Source organism: Paroedura picta, chromosome 5, assembly GCF_049243985.1.
Source record: "Paroedura picta isolate Pp20150507F chromosome 5, Ppicta_v3.0, whole genome shotgun sequence".
Taxonomy (NCBI): Eukaryota; Metazoa; Chordata; class Lepidosauria; order Squamata; family Gekkonidae; genus Paroedura; species Paroedura picta.
Genome location: NC_135373.1, coordinates 77,305,324 through 77,318,265, shown reverse-complemented (window position 1 = coordinate 77,318,265; position 12,942 = coordinate 77,305,324). Strand labels below are relative to the sequence as shown.

The 12,942-nt window shown below is 42.2% G+C and overlaps 2 protein-coding genes across 10 annotated transcripts in view; one reads left to right on the top strand and one right to left on the bottom strand.

Annotated features, from left to right (window-relative positions):
• Positions 1 to 12,942, top strand: part of DBX2 (developing brain homeobox 2) — a 204,768-nt gene that overhangs the window by 51,012 nt on the left and 140,814 nt on the right. The window lies entirely within an intron of this gene.
• The window catches only part of ANO6 (anoctamin 6), a 91,360-nt gene continuing 85,934 nt past the window's right edge, over positions 7,517 to 12,942 (bottom strand). For all 5 annotated transcript variants that reach the window (XM_077338633.1, XM_077338634.1, XM_077338636.1 and 2 more), the window contains 3 exons: positions 12,625 to 12,824; positions 12,215 to 12,320; positions 7,517 to 11,300 (listed from right to left, as the gene is read on the bottom strand). In XM_077338633.1, coding sequence (XP_077194748.1) covers positions 11,094 to 11,300; positions 12,215 to 12,320; positions 12,625 to 12,824 — 513 coding nt within the window. In that variant the 3' untranslated portion in view covers positions 7,517 to 11,093. The remainder of the gene's footprint in view (positions 11,301 to 12,214; positions 12,321 to 12,624; positions 12,825 to 12,942) is intronic.

Genomic DNA, 12,942 nt, shown 5'->3' with positions numbered 1-12,942 from the left:
CCGCCTGCTTCCCACACCGCTTCCCTCCATCGCTGCCACCGCTGAGGCCACACCGGCCGCCAAGCCGTCGCCACCAGCCGCCACGCCCGCCCGGAGCCGTCCACGCCCTCAGCCGACGGCCAACTGCTGCCATCGGGCCTGCCGCCGTCCGACAACAGGTATGGTACGACCCGACACGCAATCGCCGCCCTGCCAATGCTTCACCACCCAAGACGCCCTGCCGGCCTTCTTGCCTGCACTCACCGCCCTCTGCCTGCTGCCTGCCCCACTGCAGTCGCCGGTGCCCGGGTGGCAGAAGGCCCCGCTATGAGCCCACCAGAGCCCTTTGGCTTCCGAGGCCTTCCTCCCCAAACTTCTTTCTCTAGCACCCATTTTATTTTGAGATAAAATGGGCTTTCTTTCTAGTTCAGAATAACTGAAGATTTAGCAACAAAATCTAAAGGAGCATTTATAATTTTTGATGTAAAATATTTCTAGCATAATTATGTTATTTAAAGCTTGTTTCTTCCACTATGTGTTTGGAACAGTGTGACTTCAGTAATTCCCAAAATAAGGTTTATTGAATCTTTTCTTCCAGCTCACATGGAATGACAACTCAGCCAGTGTAGCGTGTGAGGTTTAGGGGAGTGCAGTCCCCCCCCCTTTGGTATTTTTTTCAGTTCAAGTCCATTGGCTCTGAAAAAATTTCAGAATCCCACAAAATTCTAGATCCCAATATCGGTACAGCATTCCAATCTCGTTTTTTTTTTCTTTTTAAAATATCTTTAATTTTGGGGGGTCCAGTATACTCGAGAAAAAAAAATAAAAGGAGGGGGGAGCCAGCCCAAACATGATAGCGCCTTTCTGCTGTTTTTCAGATATACTCATGGTTCCCAAAGGCATCCAGTTTTTTTGGGGGGGGAATAAGGTATTTTGGATATATTTTCAGCTTGGTCAGATCTGAATGCACACCCCTAATGCAGGTATAATTCTCCTCTTGGACTGGAGACAGCTGGTTGAACCTAAGCCAGGAGGACACTGTCTGAGCCCCACCAGCACAGCTGATCCTTGGGGCCATTCCGCACAAGGACCAATGTTGCCAATTGCTTTCACAAAGTGGAAACACTATTTTAAATAGTGGAATCTCAGCGTTCCGCATACCTTCATTTGTAGTGGAATCCAGTAGCGTTTAATTCGTTCCCCACAGGTTTCCGGTCTCGCAGGAATCACTAGAAAGGAAGCAATTTTTTTCTGTGCTTGTTCCCGCCCCTGGCCGTCAATCAAACGGAACAGCCAAGGAGCGGTTGGGGTGGAGGGACTACTCATCAAGTTTGTAGATGACACCAAATTGGGAGGACTGGCAAATATTCTGGAAGATAGAGACAGAGTTCAACGAGATCTGAACACAATGGAAAAATGGGCAAATGAGAACAAGATGCAATTTAATAAAGATAAGTGTAAAGTTCTGCATCTGGGTCAGAAAAATGAAAAGCATGCCTACTGGATGGGGGATACGCTTCTAGGTAACACTGTGTGTGAACGAGACCTTGGGTACTTGTGGATTGTAAACTAAACATGAGCAGGCAGTGTGATGCAGCGGTAAAAAAGGCAAATGCCATTCTGGGCTGTATCAACAGGGGCATCACATCAAAATCACAAGATGTCATAGTCCCATTGTATACGGCACTGGTCAGACCACACCTGGAGTACTGTGTGCAGTTCTGGAGGCCTCACTTCAAGAAGGACGTAGATAAAATTGAAAGGGTACAGAGGAGAGTGACGAAGATGATCTGGGGCCAAGGGACCAAGCCCTATGAAGATAGGTTGAGGGACTTGGGAATGTTCAGCCTGGAGAAAAGGAGGTTGAGAAGGGGACATGATAGCCCTCTTTAAGTATTTGAAAGGTTGTCACTTGAAGGAGGGCAGGATGCTGTTTCTGTTGGCTGCAGAGGAGAGGACGCGCAGTAATGGGTTTAAACTTCAAGTACAACAATATAGGCTAGATATCAGGGGACTTAGGGGAGCTTTAAAGCACTTCTGTGGAGGGACTGTAGCCAGAGAAGCCTCGCTGGGTGAATGAAGCCTCACTGGTTCGTTGCTTTCCCCACACCGAGGGGAAAAAAATGGTGATCACTTCGCCGGAAGTTCGGAGGAGAGAGCCAGGGGGAGGGACTTTGTTGCAATCTCTACATTGAGAACGCACATGTCTTTTTCGCAAGTGTTGCAGGTTGTTGGCAAGAGTGTAGCAATTTTCAGAGGGTGAATCCACTTTTCCTGATTCCCCGGAAATCGCTACAACTAAGCGATTTTGGAGCTAGTGTTGCAGGAGTGTTGCAGATTGCTCATGACGTCATGCAGAATGTAGTTTTAGTGGCGAAAACAAAATGCAAGACTACTGCTATATTAAAGTCATGTGGAATAGCCCTTGGTATGTCTTCTGCAGTACCCTGACAAACAGCTGGGAGGTGGGACAGTCTGCTCCTGCCTCTCCACTGTTTTTGGATATACCTAGCAATCTTGAAAAAACTGGATACCTTTGGGATTTCCAAATATACCAGCATGTTTTTGGCCTGGGTAGAGCCAACACCCCCCCCCCCAAGTGTAGTTAGAATTTTTCAGTCAATGTTTCATAATGTTGGTGTGCATGGCGAGAGACAGTCCAATCCATTTATGCCACTCTGGGCTAATTGAAGGGAAAAATGAGACAGAAGTGTGAGGAACAAATTACTGAATTGCTAGTAGTTAACTGCCAACCTTTAAATCTCAGACTGCAACTCTCACACAGTACTGACAGGACAACAAAGGAGAAAGCACACACATTCCAGCGGGAAATTGCAAGTTGTGGCTTCCTAAATATGAATTAGTGAACTGACGGTAATGCTAGGTAGACAAAGTGGTTTAGAAAATAACAGCTTGATTAAAGGATTGCTGAAGAATTCTGCATCACTGAATTTTCCAGAGAAACTCTGCTTTTAGGAAACAATTCTAGCACAATACATTAATAATTACTTTGTTTTCAGTGCCTGTCACACAACATGGTGGTTATTCTAGCATACTCTGGATTGCATAAAATGGGAGGCAACACAGGAGATAATAGCACATGTGTGGAAATAAGCAGGTCTGCTGGTTTGCTTACCTTCTCTGTACATGAAGAGAGAAACCGGTCATTTGGAGAAGGATGTTGGCGATTAACAAGACTCAACTTGTTTCAAAATAACTTCAAGCCTTTACTTATTCTATTTAGATTCATGCCAGTGAAAAAAATCAGTGCAGCCCAAAGCATTTCAACAGGTTTTATTTACATTTTGTTCAGTGTAGGTATCAGTAGAATAGGATGTGCTGTTGAACTATTACTACTTTAATAAACTTCAAGTGGTGAATGGGTGGGTTGCTGCTGCTTGACAAATTTCTTAAATGAAGCTTCACTTAATGCCAGTGAAGGACAACTAAGGCACCACTTCCAAGGTACCCTCTACAAATGAGTGCTACTCCATTCATGTGGGAGAACTCCCCCTCTAAGTAATAGAACATGCATTCATGTTCTGCAGTCATAGACCATTAACTCAGAACATGGATTTATGGCATGATAGTATATCAAAAGACAGCTGTAGAAAAAAGGAAACATCATTTCAAAGGTGAGCCTCCTGGGGAAGTACATTTACTGCCTGTCTTGATACACAAACACCTTTTCAGGATCAGGCCTAGTGTGAACCTGTTTTTCTAAGTCAGAACAGAAACTGCTGATTAGTCCATGTGTCAGTCCTCAGACATCTTGACCACTTTTCAAACCAGGGCTGAGTGAACAGCACTAATTGGCTCACCCATATGCATTTTTAACAAAGGCGCTTTCCTATTGGAGCAGATTCCAAAGTTTAAGTGAACTGGAAAACAGCATTTTAAAAAGCACAAAACAAATTTCCACTCTGAAGTGGTGTTTGGTTAACTTCTTCATTGTGTGCTGGAACTTGTTACTTGGCTAGCTATGAAGACTTTTGACAGTGTGTCTGAGTGCATACCATATATGGCATTCTTCTTCTTTCTTGGGGTTTAATTATTAGAAGGCAAATTACAATGTTAAACTTTATAGAAAAAAGCTTAGTGGCTGGGGCATAATGTCTCTTGCAAATTCTGCTTCTGCTCATGTGAGAAAGAAAAAATGTCTCAGTCTTCCTGGAGAGATAGAGATTCAGCCCAGTGCCCCTACTTTTTCTTCACCCCTTTTTAGTTCTCTCTGGGTTGCTGCTGCCTTCTAACCTGAGGAAAGATATCTTATGCTAAGAGTGCTCTTCCCTTTGGTGAAGCTGATTTGTTCAGGGCCAACTCTTAAAGCTGCCCATCCAGTGAGTCTCAGCCCTAAATAGCTTTCCTATCACAAATAGCAAACTAATGGGTCTGTATTTACCTGGTAGGTTTGCGTCACCTTTCTTGAACACTGGTACAACCACTGTTTTTTTACAAGAGGGTTGAAATTGGCCACTAGAGTTTATTTTGGTAAAGAAAGCAACCAGAAAAGGAGTCCAATAGTGAGGGAATTTCAGGAGGAAGCTTAGCAATTAATTTTTATATCTATTCTAGTTCTATAGGGTAGCGATCCCCAACCTGTGGGCTGCGGACTACATGTGGTCCGTCGACTAATTGGAGATGGGCCGCAAAGGATGCCTTTCCCTCCTTCCCCCCCGCGGCCCTTTACAACACACTTCAGTTGTCTCCCATCACTCCCAGATGGGACTATCTTGTTGCAGAGAAACAAGCTCAGGGTTCTCATTGATTTGTCATTGTCATGAGTTTAAATTTCCATGAAAATAAAATGTTCCTTATGTTCATTGTTGTGGCGTGTCTGTATCTTATTTTGAAGGGACGTTTAAACATTACCATAGCGACCACAGTCAGAGAGCATTAGGGCAGTGGTTGAGAGTAGAGGAGTAAACTACCCCTCCCCCCACTGGGCCTCAGTAAAATTGTCAAGCGTTGAGTGGTCCCCAGTGATAAAAAGGTTGGGGACCACTGCTATAGGGGACCAGTCCAGAATCTCAGAAGGAATTTATCCATTGCTTTTTATCACAATGGCTTCAGGTCATGAAATATATTTGAGAATGCACAAATAGCCTGTCTAAAATGGTCCCAGGTCTTATTTATGGAATCTTGCTTTTTTTTTGCTGAAATTGGGTGTAGAAAATTCTTCTCAGCAGAAAAATATTCCCTGAATGCATCCTTAGAGCCTTTGATTTTACTTAGGTGGTATAATAGGTGTATTTTCTCTTTTCTGCATTCATCATCAAACCATTTGCAGGAAGGCTTATGGAGTAAGATCTTTCTTTGTAGGACACTATGGTGCACAAGGCAGTAGCTTAGGATTCCAGGGTTGAGTAGAGCTGTACAGCTGCGACATCAGTATTTGCTATAGTTACACATTGGCTAGGAAGAAGAGTAGAGTCCTTACTGAAAAATTTGCTCATTCTTTGCATTGCTTTTGAGGCCTATCTGCTAAGAAGACCACACTCATTCTGAGTCTGAGTTATAGTTAATTTGCAGCTGCTTTTAGTGATATGATTTAGAATTAGAGGTTGGTGGTCACTTGCTGTCTATTTGCCAATTTGGAAACTGGCAATACTTCCTATCAAGTTTGGGGAGATGATAATCTAATAAATGACACTCACTTCCCAAGGAGATCTAAACATGAACTCTCCCATCTTGCTGCCATCAAAACACCCATTTAAAATGATCCAGTTTGCCAAGAGGCAAAAATCAATCATAAACTGGGCCATTATGTTTACAACTTTGTCCTTGGACAAGTGTGCAAGCGAGATCACGTCTGAGCAGACCTCATCTGGGTTTAGGCCAATTATCTTGCATAGTGCCTGGTTAGTTTTTCCTAATCTGGTGTCAAAGTCACCAGCTATTACAAAAAATGCCATGGGGGAATGTTTGCTCCAACATCGTTAGGTAGTTTACAAGAAGCGACCAGTTGTCTCTAAGCATGGAAATCTCATTTGTGGATGAAGGGGGTGGTAGATGTTTACCACAATGACCACAGCATCAGTTTGGATTAGAAGTATAGCTTGCGCTAGTGAAGCACAGCTGTCCAAACTAGTAAATTTACAGGTCAGACGGTTGGAAATAAAAGTACTGAGGCCAGCCCTAGGATGACCTTTATCTGGTCTGTGGGCTGGAAGTGAGAATGAACTGAAACTGGATAAGGAGATTTCATCTATTGCCCAAGTTTCTTGCAGCATTGTCACATTGAATTTATTTAGAAAAGTTCAGAGGTTGGGATTGCTGGCATTACATTTCCTGCCTGATATATTCCAGGCAAGGACTGTCAGTGTCAGGTTGGAAACTGTTCCAGTTAGTCAGTCTGTCTCTGAGAGGTCTTTCAAGCCAAGTTGGGAGTCATGTAAAATGCAGCCATTTGGGGCCTTTCCATTAGAAGGAGTGGCCTTTTGGTCTCCTTGACTTCAGTTTGAAGACATGACTGGTCTTATTGCATTCCTTTTGAGAAGGGATCAAACAGTAGTATAGCCACTAACTAGGCTGTTTTTTCAGCTTATTTATTTTATTTATTAAATTTCTATGCCACCACTCCTAGCCAGCTAGCTTGCAGAGGCTCACAACATCCATTAAAATACAATAGACAAAAAAAAGATTTAAAAAAACGCTCTTCCCAACCGCCCCGGCAGACCTATCTCCCTATTCCCTACCCTCACCAAGCATCCAACTAGGTGCTATGTGTAACCAGAGATAATGGAATAGGCTATCGGAGTGGGGGCTAAATCTTCTCAGCCTGGCCTCAGTCAAACGCCTGGTGGAAGAGCTCCATCTTACAGGCCCTGTGGAATAGAGATAGTTCCGTCAGGGCTGTCAGCTCATCCAGGAGTTCATTCCACCAGGCGGGGACTACAGCCAAAAAGGCCCTGGCTCTGGTTGAGGCCATGTGTACCTCAAGAGGACCAGGGAACACCTGTTTGCGTCCAAAGAACACAAAGCAAATACATTGGGCCCAGACCACGAATAGCCTTGAAGGTCAAAAACAAAACCTTGAACTTGGTCCGGTATTCAACTGGTAACCAGTACAGCTGCCTCAGCAGCAGCTGGATATGGGCTCTTCATGGTGTTCCAGTGAACCCTAGCAGCTGCATTTTGCACCAGCTGCAATTTCCAGGTCAAGAACAAGGGAAGTATAAAATTTATGCATTTTGATAAAGCTACAATGAGCAGATGTATGGCTCTTGTTTTGAATGCACTACTGATGTGTGGTTATTCTATGCTCTAGGATCATGAGCACTTGGCACCAAAAGTCTAATTCAGTTTATTCAGTTTGAGTAACTTTAAGTATATCAGATTTGCATTTTTAAAAATCTCAAACTGACTTATCATCCCACTCATTATCTTTATGCCCATTCACCATACAATGTTTTGCTCCTGGCCTGGCTTTAGGTCATGAACCAAAGTAAAATTTCAATTTGTGTGAAGCTGTAGTTGAGTGGACATTAAAAACAGTGAATAGCATTATAGTGAAATAGCTATATATTTACCAGTGTATTATTCAGGCTGATTTTATTGAAAAAAGAGGAAACAATTTATATTTTTAAATCAACATAAATAGCTCCTGCAAATATACTATACATACCAGAATGTAGAAATCTAAATTTCTATGGGTCATAGTCCCTGTCAGGAACCCCTCACTTTTTGACCCTGTAGGCACCTTTGGAATTTTGACATAGGCTGGTGGGCGGCACAGCAAAATGGCTGCAGCAGGAGGCAGAGTCAACCACAGCATGTCAGGGAGTGACGTAATGTAAAACTCTTAATAGCAACTCTTCAGCATTTCAGCCCTAATCTCTGTTTAGCAGGATACACAGCAAATCTGATATCTCCAGTAACAAATCAGAAGCCCTGCGAAGGAAAAGTCACACACAGCCCTGCCCACTTTTTAAAAACACTTGATAGGAACCAGAAAATGTGTTGACAGACACCATGGAGCTGACAGCCACCATGCTGGGGAACCCTGCTGTAAGCAATAGCAATTACCGGATACAATCCACAAACATTTAGGGACAGAAGTAAATTGTTGGGATTATCTTGAGACGTATGGAAGGCTAGGCATAGAAAACTACAGATGGATACATAGTCATTTTATTTCTAGTCTGGGACCTGGACTGAATATCTGATTTCTGTTCCTCAGCATTCTGAAACTCAGATCTTACTGAAGTCGTCTATATGAGCATAGCAAAGTATGTCTGGCAACACTGAAGGGGATGATATGAATTAGCAACAGAGAACATTATCTACATACAAGCATTCCTCATGGAGATTCTTTTCCCTCATCAACAATGAAAACAAATGGCATTATATTAGTAGTTTCTCAACTGTGAAGTTCATAAAACAGATAATTGTATATGAATAGAACAGTTTTGGCACAGCACATACATATATAAAGCTAACCATATTGTCACAGATATTGTACACAATTGTGTATAAATACTAGTGGATCAATGGATCTTACTCATAAGTAAGGTACTTTTCTAGCCCTGAAATCTTAAAAAGTTACACCCTTTTCAGTCCATTTAAGTCAGTTTAATGAGCCTCTTGTAGCACAGAGTGGTAAGGCAGCAGTCTGAAAGCTCTGCCCATGAGGCTGGGAGTTCAATCCCAGCAGCCAGCTAAGGGTTGACTCAGCCTTCCATCCTTCCGAGGTCGGTAAAATGAGTACCCAGCTTGCTGGGGGGTAAACGGTAATGACTGGGGAAGGCACTGGCAAACCACCCCGTATTGAGTCTGCCATGAAAATGCTAGAGAGCGTCACCCCAAGGGTCAGACATGACTCAGTGCTTGCACAGGGGATACCTTTACCTTTTACTTAAGTCAGTTTAGAAGGATATAACTATTTAGGATGGCAGTGTTATTGGTCTTGACTTCATAGTCATCATAAATAAATTGATCTATTGTTTTGGTAAAGTATTTTAATAACGATGGCTGTTACTGATAGATGTAATCTGAAACTGTTTCTCTTATTTTTGATCTTTATGAAATCAATCAGACATTTTGCACAGTCAATTAATATGAAGGCATTACCTAACATTTCTGATACTCTGAAAACCGTTTGTCTTCCTACAATGACAGTTAGGTGTTCTTGAAGACTACTCTGTAGTGAAGAACTTGCACAGCAATATACCATTCATATCCCATTCAAACTATTTGTTTCCTGTGAATCAGAAATCAAAGAATAGACTATTGTATATAGGGAACTATGTAGAATGTGGGGATTCTCTTGTAGACATATGTTCTCTCTCTTTCTTGTATTCTTGATCCCACTATGCAGAGAGAAAGGGCAATATCCAAAAGTCACACTGTGGGCCTGTAGTACCTCTGCATGCCCATGAAAGCAGAGTTGATGTTCCCTTCAAGCTACAATCCTTCCTTTCGAGTTGGGTGCTTCTATGCAATAAGGTCAGGCTGGGGCAGTGGATGATTATATAAAATTGAGATCTGCACAGTAGCCCAAGTGTGGTGACAAGCAAGTATTTTAGTCTCCAACTCAATTCAAGATCCAACTCAGACATGATCCCTGAGTGATCGTGGGCCATTTGGTCTAATTCCGCCTAACCTACTTATCAGGCTTTTAGTGAAGACAAGCTGGGATGGGGAGAAGAATGTAGCCAACCCTGATCTTCGAGGAAGAAGAGCAGGATAAAAATGTAATTGATACTATCCAGCTCAAGGTCTATTAAATCAATTGCTTTTCTAGAAATGGAGCATGGAATATAGCAAAGTGAATTTACTGCACTGCATTGTTCTACCGAAGGCATAAGGGTCATGCTCCTAGTATTTGCATCCAGCTAGGCCAGCCTAGAGTTTTCACATGCCTACAAATCACAGATGTTAAAATTGTGCATCTGTACAGCTGCAGATTCCGTGTTTCCCAGTTAAACCCCTGGAGTCTCCAGTTCTATAGCAAACCCCCATTTCACAGCAAATGTATATGGAGAGAACAGGCAAGAGAACAGTTAAAACGGAGGTCTGAAAATCCTGGTGTTGACACAGTAAGCCAAAGTGGACATGGAGAGGGTGGTACACAAAGACGCTGCCCTAGTTCAGTGATTGTGGCTGCATCTTCCCATTGATAAGAGTCAACTTGATGTGGTGATTAAGAGTGACAGCCTCTAATTTGGAGTGCTGGGCTTGATTTCCCCACTCCTCTTCTACCCCCAGTCAGCTGGGTAACCTTGGGCCAGTCACAGTTCCCTCAGAGCTTTCTCATCTACCTCACAGGGTGTCCTGCTGTGGGGAGAGGAAGGGAAGGTGATTATAAGCTGCTTTGAGGCTCCTTTGGGTCATAAAAAGCAGGGTACAAAAAAAAACTGGTCTTGCTGTTGTGGATGAAGTTAAATGGAGAAAGCAAGAGAGACTTCAGTGTTTGTGAGCCAGCCTTAAAACACTGATTGTGACACTTCTCAGTGAACTCTCCTGCAATGGTGATGATAGCACACTTGTACATTTCGCACAGTTTTCTGTCATGAGAGAATATCTTCACATCAGTCCTTTTAAGGAATAAAATGTCCACACGTTTATAAACATTCACTGAAGACACTCCAGCTCATGCCTGCTGGCCTTACCCCAGTTCCATGCAGTAATCTTAATTTTTCTACTAGGCATGCTCATGTACATCCAACACACTTAAGATATAAGTGCAAGGATCTGTCAAGGAATGAAGGTAAAGGGGGGGGGGATACAAGCAGGCCCAATCCTGATCCTCCTATACCATGAACATTTCTCACTGGATTTACTGTGTACATAGGACAATCAATGAAACTGGATAAGTTTATCAAATTACTGAAAACTTATTCATTGAATTGGTACCATTTTGAAGTTTGAATTGTCCTTGGAACTGAATAGCAGATCAAATGACCTAGAACTTGAAGGAACATCATACAATTTTACATTAAACTCTGCAATGTTTAATGGCCCACAAAAAGTAGAAAAACTGATTTCTAAATCAGCTTCTTCCCATGTCATTATTCTACCAAACTGTTGATTCAGATCTTCTTTTTCTGGTTGAAGTTTTCACATCTCAGTAGCAATTCCACAGGGCTGGACACCATCAGTATGTGAAGCTTTTATTCATATTTAGGCCGGAAACCACCATCTGTTCCTTTTAATATTTTATCAGCGATACTCCCCATATTTTTCTTCATAGCTTTCAGAGGGTTCTCATGCAGGAGTAGCTGTGTTAAATATTTTTGTCGCTTGATTTTGCTCTTGGTTTTATGTGAGACATCAGGAATGGCATAGGAAATAACAAACTTCACAAAGTAGATGATGTGCTGGAAAAAGTTAGTATATATAACGTCAGTTATTCAGAATATACAACCATTTCAGGGAGAAATATATAGTCCAGGCACTGAGATGTGAACCCTAATCCATTCCAGACTTCTCTGTCCTTTTATATACCCATCATGCTCTGGGCATGTGGGTTTCCTCATTCATTCAACACAAGGAGCCAATCTGAATCAAATGAAATGTGCTCGCATACAGCCATGCTGCTGAAATGACAGTGAAAACATTTATCCAAGAATTGCTTGGGTGGTTGTTAAGGGACTATCCCTAAACATGTCCAGGGAACAAATCCTTGCATCTTCAGTGCAACTGAAGGGAAATGTAAGAACTAAAGCTACTATATCTGGCATTACCATGTGACAATTCCCATGCAGACCAACAACCTAAGTTTTGTTATGCTAGATCGTTTATGCACTGGAGGTTTCATGCCAGGCTGCAGACTGGAGTTTTAGTCGTGGCAGGTTGCCCCACCTCTTCCTGCACCCACATGGAGGAGCATTTGGCCTGGTACGCCTCATCCGCCCCCGATTTGTGCTCCTGCACGGGAGCTGGGGCAGTGAAGTTCCCAGTACATAAACGTTCGTAGTATGGAAAAGTATGTACACTAGAGCTACCACTGTGTACAGGCTTTGGGGAACAGATGGGTACTAGGTGCTGATTTTTCAGCAGCTCTCTCAAAAATTATCATCAGTCTCCAAGAGACAGGGCTGAGGACATTACAGTCCAAGTGATCATCACTGGGTCAGGGAGGGAGCTGTTGATAGTCACATGGGTTCATAAAGGGGACTTAGAGAAGCTTTGTAATAAAGAGATGGAAGACATGTTCTGCACGTGATTATTTTAAAATACAAAATGTTAAAGACACTCTTGAATGGTATAGCTCAGAATAAAATATACTGACCTCCATGACAATGATGAAAGATAATTTGGCTGCAATAACATGCCAGTAATAGATATTATGTTCATACTGATGTTTATGTCCAGGGGGGTATCGAAAATCCCGGTATCTAAAAAATTCAAGCAGTCATTTACTTTCTGTAATAACATGCTTGGCCAGAAGGGGGAGCAAAACAGCCCCTCCTCCATATTTAATGCAATGTTCAGTGCATATAGAACTTAAGTAACATAGATCTAATTTTCAGAATAAGCCTGATTTCCTGAAATATATTTTTCATTAGGTAAAATATATTTTGTTAGATAAAAAATACCATATTGTGATCTATTTTGGCACGTCATTTGTTATTACATTACATTATCAAGCAGATTAACAGGTGTTAAAAATTAAGAATACCCATTTTAGATAGAACTTGCCTGCAAGTTGTTTGATTCTTAAACCATGGAAGGCCCGGCTTACTTTCATTTCTGAAGTCTGATGTAAGAAAGACTGAAAGAGTGTTGTTTATGTACCCCTTCATGGTATAACTGCTGTGGTTCCCATAGGGAGGGACTGAAAATGACCAGTAATAAACCAGGCGGGGAATCATATCCGATGTAAAAGCAATGATCATTGCCTGCATTTCAAAAGAGAGAACAATGAGTACAATTTAACAGAATGGCATGGAGATAAATAATTTTTCTCTGCATCTTCCTTGGGCAAAAAAAATATCTTATTGTACCATTTTGATGCTG